Source organism: Podarcis tiliguerta (genome assembly GCF_965153285.1).
Source record: "Podarcis tiliguerta genome assembly, chromosome: 14".
In the NCBI taxonomy this organism is placed as follows: domain Eukaryota; kingdom Metazoa; phylum Chordata; class Lepidosauria; order Squamata; family Lacertidae; genus Podarcis; species Podarcis tiliguerta.
Genome location: NC_139547.1, coordinates 4,924,710 through 4,939,458, shown reverse-complemented (window position 1 = coordinate 4,939,458; position 14,749 = coordinate 4,924,710). Strand labels below are relative to the sequence as shown.

Genomic DNA, 14,749 nt, shown 5'->3' with positions numbered 1-14,749 from the left:
GAGAAGCTTATTTATTAAATAATTTCTTAAACTATTTATGTCCAGCCTTTTGGTTCCGCAACTGAACCTCGGGTGATTTGCAAAACACCTCCTGTCACCTTGCTCCACCACTGACAGCTGCGATTAGCAAAGAGAGACTCCTAGCTACAGAGCCCATCCATAAAGCATATCACACTTTGAAAGGCTTTTTAACACCCTCCCCAGGATGCTGGACTAAATGGGCCATTGGACTTGGTCCAGCAGGCTCTTCTTATGTTGTGTGAAGTGGATACAGCTAACATGCATTTTTTCTTGCTGAGCAAATAGCAAATGCCTGAGCAGCCCCAGGACTGCTGGGAGAGAGGGGTTTTACTCTCTTTCCCTGTCACTATTCAAATAAAAAACCACATTTTTGTGACGCCTATTAGCATTTCAAAGGAAGCCTGCCCCCCTGGTGCTTAGAACCCTCTTCTGTTCCTGAGGCTTTTCTACCAGCTTCCAGAGAGAAGCCTGTGTTATTCTGTTGGAGCAAAAATAACCAAAGGGTCTTGCGGCATCATAAAGCCTAACAAATTTAGCAGAAGTCTTCATTCATGCCACTTCCTCTGATGCAACTTATCATGCTTCTGATGAAGCAGATTCTACTGGTCCATGGAAGTTCATGCCATAACTAACGTGGTTGCCTTTAATAATTATTAAATCTTAGACCTTCTGCATGCAAAGCTTGTGCTAGTAATGTGACTTCTCAGGAAATAAATTGTACTGGAAAAATTTCCAATGCAAATTAGCCTAATTTGCACTGCGAAATTTCCTGAAGAGCGATAGTGTTCGTTTTACTTGTAAACAAAGCATAAAGGGGGGAACTTTCCAAGCTTCCCTAATATTGTATTTGCTGTTGACCCCCATTTATTGTTACTAATGACCTGATGAAAAAAGGGGGAAATTTCTAATGCACATCACTTGGCATGTGCTGTATATCATCTTCCAAGGCAGGCCCACATATTGTGCCTTTTGGGGTCTGCAGTGAGGGTTTTGTGCTGGGCTCTCTGAAGTTCATCTCCTCCACCCCTCTGCCTCCTGCACCCACCTTCCCAAACTCCGTCAAGTCTTCCCCTCCAGCCCTGCCCAGTGCTGAAGGCTGTGAGCTGAACGCATTTGCTCTTCAGCAGCCTGTCTCGAAAGCTAGGAGCTCTTTTGACCAAAGAGATATATTAGACAACTGTAATTGCCACACATCACATTCTCAGACTTTCAAAATACACCTCAGTAATGGCAGTGTGTGTGAACTGGCAAACTGCGTACCTTCCAACATTTCTCTGATGGAATTAGGGATGTCCTAAGGAAAAGCAGGACATTCCAGGATCAAATCAGAAACTGGCACAGCTTCTGTAAATCCAGGACTGTCCCTGGAAAACAGGGACACTTGGAAGGTCTGAAACTGCACACAGCATGGGACCCCCCACATTAATGCCTCTCGTTTTATTTCCATTTGAATTGAGGAATAAATGCATATTTGCTCTCCCAACCAGTCTGGGCCCTAAAGAGTGATGATGCACAGTAACAACATTGCCACAAGGCATCCCTCTCTCAAAGGCAAGAATGGTGGCAGGGATGTTGTTAAGTTGTGGGTGAACATATCAGACGACACAGCGATTCTTCAAACAGCTCTTGTTTATTCACAGGCCAGAACAGAACTGAACTGAAGGGTTCAGCCAACCTGCTTATATAGAGCTCCACTAGAACGCAACAGTAACCATTTTCTGTAACTATCCAATCACTGAACGTCACTTTCAATCCCTTATTTGCATATGTGGACCTGAGTGAAAACTACAGTATCCCCCTGCTGGCCCAGGGTGAGAACTTCAGTACATGATAGATGTAGCAAAGATAGGAAGGGACAGAGAAGAGAGGCCCTCCCTGGAAAATTGGGAGCATGTGGCCTATTCTTTTCAGGTCTCTCAACCCTCTTCTGCTAGGTACGCTGTATCTCATCTGCCCAACCTCTTGGCTATTTCTCAGCACCCCTTTCCTGCTAATAGTCACTCCCGTCTGCCAGCCCCGATATCTTTTTCTCCTTTTTTAAATTTATGCATTTTACATATCTTAGTACATCAGTTATACAATTGTCATTGTTTATCTTACACTCTGACTTCCATACACATTCCTCCGTGGGGTCTTATTTAGTCCTTGTTAAGCTGCATCTCCTTAATTACCATCCCTCTTCTGCTTATTTTAACTGCTGCTCATATATTTAACCCCACTTGGAAGTTTATCTGATTGTTATATTTCTTTAAATATTCGCCAAAGTATTCCCAGTCTTCTTTTATATCAGACTCATCTTGATTTATTATCTTTGCAATCAACATTGCTAGTTCTGCGTATTATATTAGCTTATTCTGCCAGTCTATTTTTGTGGGACTTATATATAATTTTTTTTTATTATTAAGTTGTCAGTTTTACATTTCAAAATAAACATTTTACAAATTTTAAAGTATACAATGACTTCCCTTCTTCTCCTTCCATGGTTCATTTTACTTATCATACATTCCTGCATATTTTACTCTAACCATTCAAATCAGTTTTCCACTTTTACAGCAAAAATTATTTACTCTGTTGAATTTATCTTATTGATGCCACTGTTTTCACCTTTATACATTTATTTTCCATATTTTCAATAAATGTTTTCCACTCTTCTTTAATTATATGTTTTTCTTGCTCTCTTATTCTGTGTGTTAAATCTGCAAATTCTGCATATTCTGTCAACTTAAATTGCCAGTCCTCTTTGGTTGGGACCTCACTCACTTTCAAACTTGGGGCTAACAAAACACGGGCTGCAGTCGTTGCATACATAAATAAGCTTTTCTGACACCTAGGAATTTCTGTTTGGGCTATTCCCAATAAAAAGAGGTTGGGGGGGAAAGTAATTTTAAACATATTTTTTTCAATTCATTATAAATCATTTCCCAATACCCTTTTACCTTTTTACATGTCCACCACATGTGAAAAAAGGTTCCCTCCACTTCTTTACTCTTCATGGATCTGATTCTGTTTTATAAATCTTAGCCAACCTACTCAGAGTTAAATACAATCTATGGATCATTTTCAAATAATTCTCTTTCAATTAATAACATGCAGTAAATTTCAGGTCACTTTCCCAAAGTTTCTCCCAGAGGTTAAGATGTATATTGTGACCTATATCTATTGCCCAGTGTGTCACTGAAACTTTAACAAGCTCGTCTTTTGTTTCCCATTCTAATTAAAAAAAAATACATTTTAGACAGAAGTTTATCATTTTGTAAGTATTCTTTTTTGAATTGTGAACTTTAGTCCATAAATCCATTCTTTCTATCTAATTTAAACATGTTGTGTATTTGGTGATATTGCAACCAATCTATAACTTGGCTCCTTAAGTTTTCCATTGATTTCAGTTTGGGTACCACTCCCCCCCCCCCCCGGTAAAATCCAGCAGTTCCTTATAAGATGCCCATTGTGTATCCATATTAACTCTATTAATTGTAATTGCTTTGATGTGAGATAGCCATAAAGGTGTTTTTCTTTCCAGCATATTTATATATTTTCCCCAGTCTCTATATAGATTCTTCCTAAGAATGTGGTTCATTAAACTCATAGGTTTTAGCCTTCCCATACCAAAGACATACATGTTAGCTAAATTTTAAATCATGACCCTCTAAATTTAAGATGTTTGCATTGTCCAATACAATCCATTCTTTTAACCTATACAAACAACCTCCCTCATAATACAATTGCAAATCTGGCAGGGCAAAGCCTCCTCTTTATTTTGTATCTGTCAGGATACAAAATATTTTATTCTTGGCTTCTCCCCTTGCCAGATAAATTTAGAGACATCTTTTTCCCATTCTTTGAAGCAGCTTGAATGATTTACAATCAGGATTGATTGGAATAAAATCAGCGTCCTAGGGAGTATATTCATTTTAATGGCTGAAATTCTATCTAACAGGGAGAATTTCATTCTCCCCCATATCTCCAACTCTTTCTTAACCTCTTTCCACAATTTAATATAATTATTTTCAAATAGGTTGAGCTTTCTTACTGTCAGCCAAATTCCTAAATACTTAATTTTTTTTGCCTATTTTTAAACCAGACATCCTTTCTAAAAAATCTTTTGACTGCTCATCCATGTTTTAACCAACATTTTGGTTTTATTTGAGTTTATTTTGAAACCCACCACTTCTCCAAACCTTTAAATTTATTCTAATGCTTAGAGAACGCTCTCCAAAGGTTGTTCTAGTGTCAACACCACGTCATCAGCAAATGCCCTTAATTTATAGACTCTACGTCCCACCTCAAAACCTTTAATTTCCCCTTTTCTCGTTATATTCTGAAGCAGTATTTCTAATGTCATAACAAACAGGGACAGCCTTGTCTCGTTCCTTTTTCTATTTGGCATTTGTCTGAAATAATATAATTTATTACTATATTTGCAGATTGTTCATATAGATTGTTTTAATTCCTCCTAGGAAAGAATTACCTATTTCCATTTTCTCTAAAACCTTAATCATAAATGACCATGAAATGTTGTCAAAAGCTTTATCTGCATCTAGGAAGATTAACGCAGCCTGTTTTTAATTTCTTACTTCCACGTACGCTATTAAATTAATTACATTTCTTTCATTTGTTGGCCTGCTAAAAACCCAGCCTGGTCTCTGTGGACTGACTCAGTCAATGTCCGTTTCAATCTATTAGCCAATATTGTAGCAAATTGTTTGTAGTCACAATTCAATAATGAAATAGGTCTGTAATTTTTAGTTTTTGTTAGGTCAGTGTCTTATTTGTGGATCAAAGTAACGATGCATATTTCCATGAAGCTGGAACTACTCCTGTCACCAAAATTCCCTTCAAGGTGTCCTTAAGTGGTTCTACAGCGGTACCTTGGGTTAGACGCTTCAGGTTACAGACTCCGCTAACCCAGAAATAGTTCCTTGGGTTAAGAACTTTGCTTCAGAATGAGAACAGAAATTGTGTGGCAGCGGCACAGCGGCAGTGGGAGGCCCCACTAGCTAAAGTGTTACCTCAGGTTAAGAACAGTTTCAGGTTAAGAACAGACCTCCAGAACGAATTAAGTTCTTAACCCAAGGTACCACTGTATAAGTATATCCTGAAACTTTTAATTAAAAAATGGCTGTAAGTCCATCTGGCCCCGGTGCTTTTCCCATATTTATTCAGTTTATTGCCATTTGCAATTCCGATATTGATTTGGGTGCATTCAAAATTTGCCAGTTTTCCTTAGATACTCTGGTTATGTTACAGTCACTTAAATAAGAGTCCATTTTCTTAAAGTCCTCTTTCTCACAACAATATAATGAAATATAATATTTTTCAAATGCTTTCCTTATCTCTTTTCAGCTAGTCAAATGCTTATCCTCATCTACAATATTATTTATTGTGCTATTTTTTCTTTCTTTTTTGAGTTGCCATGCTAACAATTTACGTGGTTTGTTAGCAAATTCAAAAAAATTCTGTTTCATTAATTTAATTTTCATCTCAGTTTCTTGATTAACTAACAGTGAAAATTGTGCTTGCAGTATTTTAATTGCTTGACGCACATCTTTATCCTTTGGTTTTGCAATTAACTTCTCCTTATTCAATAAGGCATCTAATATGTCCTGCTTCTTTTTTCCCCTTTCTCTTTTTTTGAAAAGTATTTTGTTGAATTAGGAAACCTCTCACCACTGCCTTACTGGCATCCCATACTACAATTAAATCTGTTTCTTTATTTAGATTGAGGTAAAAAAAATTCTTGTAAGGGAGTGTTGCCCCTTACTCATAATTTGTTCATTTTGCAATACCACATCATTTACCTTCCACCTAAATGAAGAACATTTCCCTCCTGTTATTGTCAAAAAGATGCCATTGTGATTGGATAATATCTTAGCTTGAATTTCTACCTTTTTTACCCTAGTTGTTAACTCTTTCAAAGCCAATAAAAGGTGTATTCTGCTTGAAGAATTGTTTGCATTTGAGAAAAAAGTAAATTTGTGTTCTAATGGATGCTTAAGTCGCCATAGGTCAGTTAAGTCAAAATTGGACACCATATCAAAAAAGGCATTTGGCAATTTCCCTTATTTTGAATCTGTTTTCCGTACCGTTCTATCTAGGTCAAGGGAAATGACACAATTAAAATCACTCATCATTATTATTTTACTATCACATAAATCAAACAATTTCTCTTCCAGTTTGTTTGTTTTTTAATCAGTTCATTGGGGGCATAAATTCCGACTACAGTAATTGGTTCTCCATCTAGTCTCACTTCAATAACCATCATTCTGCCTTCCTCACCTTTAAAGATGAATTTAGGATCTAATTTGGGGTTAACACACATAATTACCCCTCCCTTTTCGGTTTTATCAGAAGAGATAAACTCTTGCCCCAGACCTTTATTTGTTATTTATTTATAAATATTTATTTATTAGTATTTTCTATGTTGTCTTTTTATATGACTGTCCTGCAAGCAAATGATATCTAATTTCTACTTTGACAATATATGCACTATTTTATTCATTTTCATTTCACTATTTAGTCCATTTACATTCTATGAAATAAATATAAGATCCATATTCTATTACCGTATTTTTCGCTCTATAACACGCACCTGACCATAACATGCACATAGTTTTTAGAGGAGGAAAACAAGAAAAAAAATTCTGAATGAAACAGTGGATGTATCATTTTTGTGCTTCATGCTGTATCCACAGACATGTGATTTGACGGTGAGTTTGGGGTAGCCCAATGCAAAAATCCTGAGGATCCATGTGGATCCATGCTTTGTAACCACATTTTTGCACCATTGCAGCCCCAGGCAACAGTGGGTGCGTGATTTTTTTGGTGCAGGCTGTAGCCATAGGCATGCTATGTGATCTGATGGTGAATTTGGGGTGATCCAATGCAAAAATCTGAGGATCCATGTGGATCCGTGCTTTGTTTTTTTTTTTTTTAATAATATTTATTAAGATTTTCCAACAACATAACACCAAAGCAAAACATATCCACAAAAAACAAAAAGGAAGAAAAAAAAGACATTAAGTATCAAAAAAAGATAAAATAAAAAGAATAAAGAAGAAAAAATAAAAAATAAAATACCCCAAAGAAGAAAAAAAAAATATTGTGGATCCGTGCTTTGTAACCACATTTTTGCACCATTGCAGCCCCAGGCAAAAGTGGGTGCATGATTTTTTTGGTGCAGGCTGTAACCATGGACATGTAATGTGATCTGGTGGTGAATTTGGGGTGACCCAATGCAAAGTTCCTGAGGATCCATGTGGATCCGTGCTTTGTAACCACATTTAAGTTTGGAGGGAAGGAAAAACACAGAAGGGACAAGGAGCACGAGAGGGGTGTGCGGAGAAGCAGCTGGCTAACAATGCAGGAGAGAGGTTTAGCGGGAGGAGGAAAGGAAGGCAAAAGTTTCCCCCCACCCACCCAAGCCAGCCCTCTCTCTCTCCCCCCCACCCACCCACCTGCATGTTGTCCAGCTGCCTGCGAGTCCCTAGAATGCTGGACGCAGCAGCACCGGAGCACGGAGAGGAGGAGGTGGTGGCTGTCGGCTGCGCTCCTAGCCAACAGAACCTGAGCTGGGTGGGCTGGAGCCTGCACGCAGTGTGACTAGGAAGGAATTAGAAGGAAGGACGCGATCCTTTCCTTTCCCTTCTGCTTGCCAGGAGGGCAGGGGATTTCCCTGCTCTTTGTTGCTTTTGAGCAAACACAGCAACCAAAAACAGAAGCGGGTGGGCAGTAAGACTCTGAGGCAGAATGCAGGAAAGCAGCAGCCTTGCTTCTGCAGCCTTCCCTCCTCAGTGACGCGTGATCTGATTTTTGCCTGATTTTTGCCCCTGCACTCAGGCCATTCGGCTCCAGGGACCACACATTCGCTCAATAACACACACAGACATTTCCCCTTACTTTTTAGGAGAAAAAATGTGCGTGTTATAGAGCGAAAATTACGGTATATCTTATTTATCATATATATATATATATATATATATATATATATATATATATATATATATTGACAGTTCCGGTTTTCCTTCTACCCCCTTCCCTCTTTACTGTTTATCCTCTTCTTCTTCCTTCTCTTCTTCTTCTTATTCTCCATGCTCATTCCAAAATCTCACCACAAAGGCATTACAAAGGCATGTACTTTCACTGGTGCTACACACCTCTATTTTTTACCTTCATAAGTATAGGAAATCCCTTCAGGTCATTCCCGTCTGAAGCGGAATTTTATCTTTTTAAGGGCTTCTGTCAAAAAATTGTAATCCTCTCTCTTTTCAGCAGTTTTACTGGAATGTCTTTTCAAATTATAATCCTTCATCATCTATTTCAATACCTTTCTCATAATATGTCTGGAGCACTCTGTCTTTGATACTTCTAGAATTAAAAAGGACCAGACAGTCCCTGGAAAGATTTTCTTCTTAGCATATGGAAATTTAACCCTGAACGCACACTCAATAGCTGTATCCACGTCCTGTTGTTGCATCTCAAGCAAAGACACAAGTGCTTCGGTTATTTTATCCCTTATTGCTACATCTGATTGCTTTTTTTTTTTATCCTGATATTTTATTCTTGTTTTACAGAAGTAAGTGTAATGCCTCGTTGTTGTTTTTTCCATGTAACATTTTTACAAATCCATTTCATTTGTTGAGGCATTAGGGGGAGAAGAAAAGGGAAAAAAAGAAAAAAGAAAGGGGGGGTGGAGAGAGGGAAGATGGAAGGGGGTGGGGTCGGGTGGCGGTGTTTCTATTATGTTTAATGTATGTAGAGTTTGGGGTCAGCGTTGTTTGTGTTGTTCACTTGTGTTCCTTTGGTGGTGAGAGAGGTTGGGGTTGGCCTAGGGTGTGATTGTTTGCTTGTGATTGGCTGTGGTGATCTTTGTTTACGTGTGTGAGTGAGGTGGGTGGGTGTTTTGGATCAGGTTAGCCATATTGATTTGTATGCTGTTGGTGGATTATTGTCATTGTCCTGTTGGGCTGTGTATGTGATAAAGGGGAGCCATACCGGGGTGAAGGCGTCTTCTTCTGTTTGTCCCCAGTTTCAGTTTATTAGTTAATTTTTCTAGTAGGGCTGTTTCCCATACTGTTTGGTACCATTGGTCCATGCTTACTCCTGGTCCATGGGTCCATGCTTACTCCTGGTCCATGGGTCCATGCTTACTCCTGACAGGTCTCTCCAGTGTCTGGCTATGATGCTTCTGGCTGCTGAGAGTAGGTGGGTTATGAGTTCTTTGTGGTGTAAATGGGCATTGTTGTCTTGGAAGCTACATCTGATTGCTGAGGAATAGATCTGAATCTCAAAAGCATCGCTTTTTGCCTTAATTCAATTAACACCAAATTATCCTCCGTTAATTCCTGAGTTGCTCTGGCTGCCACAACTTCCTCTAGCATCTTTTCCTGTTCCTTCCTTATTTCTTTATTTTCCTCTTTATTTATTTGGACTGCATATTGAAGAGTTTGCAGTTTTCTCCAAATTACTTGTTTTACTTGCAAGAGCCTTTATTTTTGTTGATAATTCACCTACCACTTTGGTGTGGCTTTGAAGATCTTTCCGCATTTCCATCATTACCTCCACAAGGTCCATCTTTGGTTCTCCCTCTTGGATAAAGCCTTTCCTTGATTGGCCAGGTGTCAAGGCCAGATTCTTCTTTTGTGAGGCTATTTTGTTAGCCAGGGAAATAAAATATATATAATTCCACAGGTGATAACCATCATGGCGTTTTCCTTTCTAAAAGGTCCTTATACCTTATCCAAACTGTATAAACTCCTCCTTACTATATGATTTAGGAACCCTCTATGTCAGGGGTCAGCAAACTTTTTCAGCAGGGGGCCAGTCCACTGTCCCTCAGACCTTGTTGGGGGCCGGACTATATTTTTTTTGGGGGGGGGGGGAATGAATGAATTCCTATGCCCCACAAAAAAACCCAGAGATGCATTTTAAATAAAAGGACATATCCTACTCGTGTAAAAACACGCTGATCCCCGGACCGTCCACGGGCTGGATTTAGAAGGCGATTGGGCTGGATCCGGCCCCTGGGCCTTAGTTTACCTACCCATGCTCTATGTACTTTAACTTTGTCATACCATAAGTACGCATGCCAACCATATCTTAAGTCAAACCCCTCCAAGTTCAATAGGCTAGCTATCTTTTTCTCCTGTCTAGAAAAGGACCTCTCACTTATCTCTCATAAGCAGCACTGCCTGTTGGCAGTCTGTTGTTGATACCTCTCCCCTAAGCATCTGGAGAATTCCATGGCATCCCCAGAATCTTAGTCAACAGCTTGTGGGATGGGGGCTGACAGGCAACAGGCAATTTCATCTAATGTATATGGTGTTCCTACAGACATGGGAGCAGCCCTATTTTCAAAAGCTCTCTGCAAGAGAGGTGGTATTATTTTGAGCAAGTCTCTCTTATCCATGCAGTGCTTGGGAAACATGGCCTTGGTTAATAGACAAGCAGTATCTTGTGATGTTTTGCAGGATATCCCTTGTGGGTTTTTTTTCTCTGCAAAGCTGACACTTCCATCGAAATAACCCCTCTGTTCCCTTTCCATCTGCGCACCATATTGCATCATGTTTAATCAGTAATCCCCAAGCAGTCCTCCTGATGGCACATCCTGCCAGGTTTCAGTGGGTGTTCCAGTGTTTGCAGAGCATGTGAGATCAGCCTCAGAGCAAATGGCCTCTGAGGTGGCAAGTGGGACTCCAGTCCGGCTTTTCTTTTCTTTTTTGATAGCAGGCCTTGGTGACTATCTAATCTTTGTGAATTCCATTCAGAAAGCAAAGCGGTGAGGACAAGAGTCTGGTTTAATTTTATATCGCAGGTTATTATGCTGGAATGAAATGAGCCTTTGTTATAATTATGATGATTTGCATAGTGCCGTCTGGGTGCTTTACAATGAATGGGTGTGAAAGTTCCCTGTCCTCAAGAGGCCTGCAATCTAAAACAGATACAGGGGAACAATGTGAGGTGTTTAATAATAATAATAATAATAATAATAATAATAATTTTTTATTTATACCCCGCCCTCCCCAGCCAAGGCTGGGCTCAGAGCGGCTTACAAGCAATAATAAAAACAAGATGAATGATTACAACTTAAAAACAAAAGTAAAATACAACGTTAAAATAATGGAACATTAAAATATTAAAATGTAGCCTCATCGCAGGAGGAGAAGGAAAAGAAAAAAGAAAGAGAGGGAGGGAGGGAATCAAATTGGCTCCAAGCCAAAGGCCAGGTGGAACAACTCTGTCTTACAGGCCCTGCGGAAAGAAATCAGATCCTGCAGGGCCCTGGTCTCATGAGGCAGAGCGTTCCACCAGGCCGGGGCCAGTGTTGAAAAGGCCCTGGCTCTGGTTGAAGCCAATCTAACTTCCTTAGGGCCTGAGACCACTAGGGTGTTGTTATTTATGGACCTTGAGGCTCTCCGTGGGGCATACCAGGAGAGGCGGTCCCGTAGGTACGAGGGTCCTAGGCCGCGAAGGGCTTTAAAGGTCAAAAGCAGCACCTTAAATCTGATCCTGTACTCCACCGGGAGCCAGTGCAGCTGGAAAAGCACTGGGTGAATATGCTCCCATGGCAGAGACCCCGTGAGGAGCCTCGCTGCAGCATTCTGTTTAGGTGGTAGATAGGGCCAGGACAAAAAGTGGTTTGAGCTACCTCCCTTTTCCTCCCTCTCTTCCCCACCCAGCAGGCTGCTGGGGGACAGCCAGGAGTCTGTCTCTAGGGGTCCACGCTGGTCACTTGCAGAGGGTTCTCCCTCCTTCTGTTGCTCCATCAGATCCCCTCCCATTTATTTCTCTTTCTTGCTTTCCTTCTCTACAGTCTCATGAAAGTTGGCTGAGAGGCAGAAAGAAAGTAGGCTGGAATGGTCGATCAGAGGGAGAGTAAGATCTGGACATTTTCCAGGAAGGTATCTGAGCAGTAGCTTCTGAGCAGCAGGCAAGAAAGGAACACGGGCTTGGGAAAGGGGTGCAAAATCAAATCAAAAGCCAAAGAGATAGAAAAGGGCCAGAAGTCACTTTCAAAAGGCTTGGCATCAGCCTATGGGATGGGACGTTTAAAATGTATATATTATTTTAAACTTCTTAATCACACAGCACTGCAGAGCAGTACTGGAGCTGTTCTCTTCCTCCCCTCCCCTGCTACTGGTCCCCTCAACTCTGACCAAATTCACACCATACTTTTAAAGCACAACGATTACTACTTTGAATCAACATGGCTTCACCTCAAGAATTCTGGGAGCTGTAGTTTGTTAAGCGTTCTAAGAGTTGTGAGGAGGCCCATATTTCCCTTACAGAGTTCCAGTTCTAGAGTTCACTGTGAAGAGAGATTGACAGTTAAGCCACTCTGAAAATTGTAGCTCTGTGGGCGGAATAGGGGTCTCTGAACAACTCTCAGCACTCTTAACAGACTACAGCTCCCAGAATTCTTTGAGGGAAGCCATGACTGTTTCAATGGTTTTATAGCACTTTAAATGTGTGGTGTGAAGGTGGTCCCAGAGGCACAGAGGAAGGGGAAATTAGTGGTGGCGGAGGGGGAAGGTGAGGTGTCTCCTCTGCCGCGGGCCTGGCTGAGCCCATCTCTGCCACCACCATCTTCTCCCTTCCTTTCAAGGCCTCTCAGCATCCTCAAAAAACAAAGGAAACGTGTGTCTTGCCTCCAAAATAATTGTGTTTATTGTAACCAATCGATGAATCAAACTCATACAAGCAATTTACTAAGATTTATTTCATCTGGTGACAGCTCTAAAGCATATAGATTAAAAATAAATAAATAGAGGCAAACACTGCAAGGATAGCTGCACAAGACATTCCCCAGTATGTTTTTTCTTGTTTTATTTACTGAATTTATATACTGCCCTATACCTGCAGGTCACAGGATAACATCAGAATATAAAACCACAAAATGCATAATCAAATAATTAAAAAACAATCACCACCACCACCCAACACGTTTTAAAAGGGCATAATATGTCAATCAAATCAACCAAAAGCCTGGTTAAAGAGGAACATTTTTGCCTGGCGCTTAAAGGTGTATAATGAAGGCTCCAGGTGAACCTCCCTGGGGAGAACATTCCACAGGCGGGGAGCCACTGCAGAAAAGGCCCCTTTGTGTGTTGCCACCCTCTGGATCTCTCAGACTCTCTGCCCTGGGATGCCAGCCCAAACTAGGAGGTCCTGCAATGATTCTGCAATTGCTCTGGCTGAGACTCTGGAAGTGGACTGGCCATGTTATAGTCCTAGCTCAATCTATTTCCCAGTAAATGGGCTGTTGCTCAGGGGGAGCATATTTCTTTGCAGGCGGAAGCTCCTCATTTCAGTCCCTAGCAGCACCTCCAGCTAGGCCTGGGAGATACCCTACCCCAAAATCCTAGAGAACCAGGGCTGCCCATCAGGACATGGGCCCGCTCCTTACTCAATATTAGCAGGCCTTCCTGTATTCCATCAGAGTGCCAGGGTCTAGCACATCCTCTTTTGGACCTCTGCACACAGGTAAGCTTTACCTGCATGTTCAATACAGGAACAGCATCCTCGTGTGCTCCTGATAGTGTAGGCCTAAGGCTCTTTGGTGCAATGCCAGGGGTCTTGGCCCGTGTGTTACTCCCATGTGTTTTGCTTTTGCCCAGCCCACGTTGCAGATAACCCTGGGAGCCTCCACAAGCCACTGCCTTCTCCATGGGGAAGCTTTGTGCTGTCTTGGCTGTGCAGATTCCAAAAGTGCCCTCCAACAGTGGCATTGCTGGCATGAAGTGGCTGTTCCGTGCCAGCTATAAACAGATGAATAATTTAACTGCTTCAGTCGTATTGTGTTGCTGTTTCCCCAACAGGCATAAATTCTTGGAAAGAGAGGATGGCACAGCGAAGCCCGATATTCTCCACACTCGGCCCAACTGAAAGGTATCCTGAGGCATGTGAGGGAACTGCTTTGATGGGATGGCAGAGGGTGTGTGGGGTGTGTGTGTGTGATTTGAAATATTTATTTATTGAAGGCTTCCCGGACCCGGTAGCCCCCTCCATATGTTGCTGGACTCCAGCTTGCATCACTGCCAACCATTGAATGTATTTGCTGGGAATGAGGGGAGTTGGAGGTCAAACAACATTTGGTGAGGAAGGCCCATTTACTCTATGCCCATCCTTCCATGGAGCTCTTACAGGGCCAGGACAAATCTCAGGGGCAAAAGGACAGGTGCTTTGCTTGCAGAACATCCCAGGTTCAGTCCATATCAGGAAACACACAGGGTTCATGTTTCCCCACTATGGTGCATTTTCAGGTTTAGCTCAGCTGAGTGTGAGAGGGGCCAAAAGAGGATTTGCCTGTTGGGACCCAAAGACTTTTGTCCATTGCTAAGGAGCAGCCATGAGAGGGGACCTCTTGCCTTCCAGCTCTCCTTGTAGGCTTCTTCCTGATAACATCTGATTGGCTGATGTGGAAAGGAGGATGCTGGTTCAATGGATCTTGGTTAGGGCTGGGCGATATAGTGATATATCATCCAAAACGGGTTTGAAGTCCATATCGTGATATCGGTTTCATAATTTTTGACCTGGCAATACATTGCAAATCATGATGTGTGTGTTATGCAGGAATCACAATGTGGGGGAAACCGTGCTGCCAGCCAATGCCTCTACATAGCTCCATCCTTATTTCAGACATCGTGATGTATCACAATGTTTAGTTGGTGATGTATCACGATGTTGAAAACCAGATATCGCCCAGCCCTAATCTTGCCTCTGATTTGGCAGG

General features: G+C 41.3%; 1 protein-coding gene across 7 annotated transcripts in view; it reads left to right on the top strand.

The window, feature by feature from the left end:
- Nucleotides 1–14,749, top strand: part of FAM81A (family with sequence similarity 81 member A) — a 47,495-nt gene that overhangs the window by 3,224 nt on the left and 29,522 nt on the right. For 5 of the 7 annotated variants that reach the window (XM_083413149.1, XM_083413151.1, XM_083413153.1 and 2 more), the window contains one exon: nucleotides 13,836–13,905. The exons of 1 other annotated variant lie outside the window; for it this stretch is intronic. In XM_083413149.1, coding sequence (XP_083269275.1) covers nucleotides 13,836–13,905 — 70 coding nt within the window. Of the gene's footprint in view, nucleotides 1–13,368; nucleotides 13,501–13,835; nucleotides 13,906–14,749 lie in introns of those variants that run through there. One more of the 7 variants, XM_083413152.1, reaches the window with a different exon arrangement.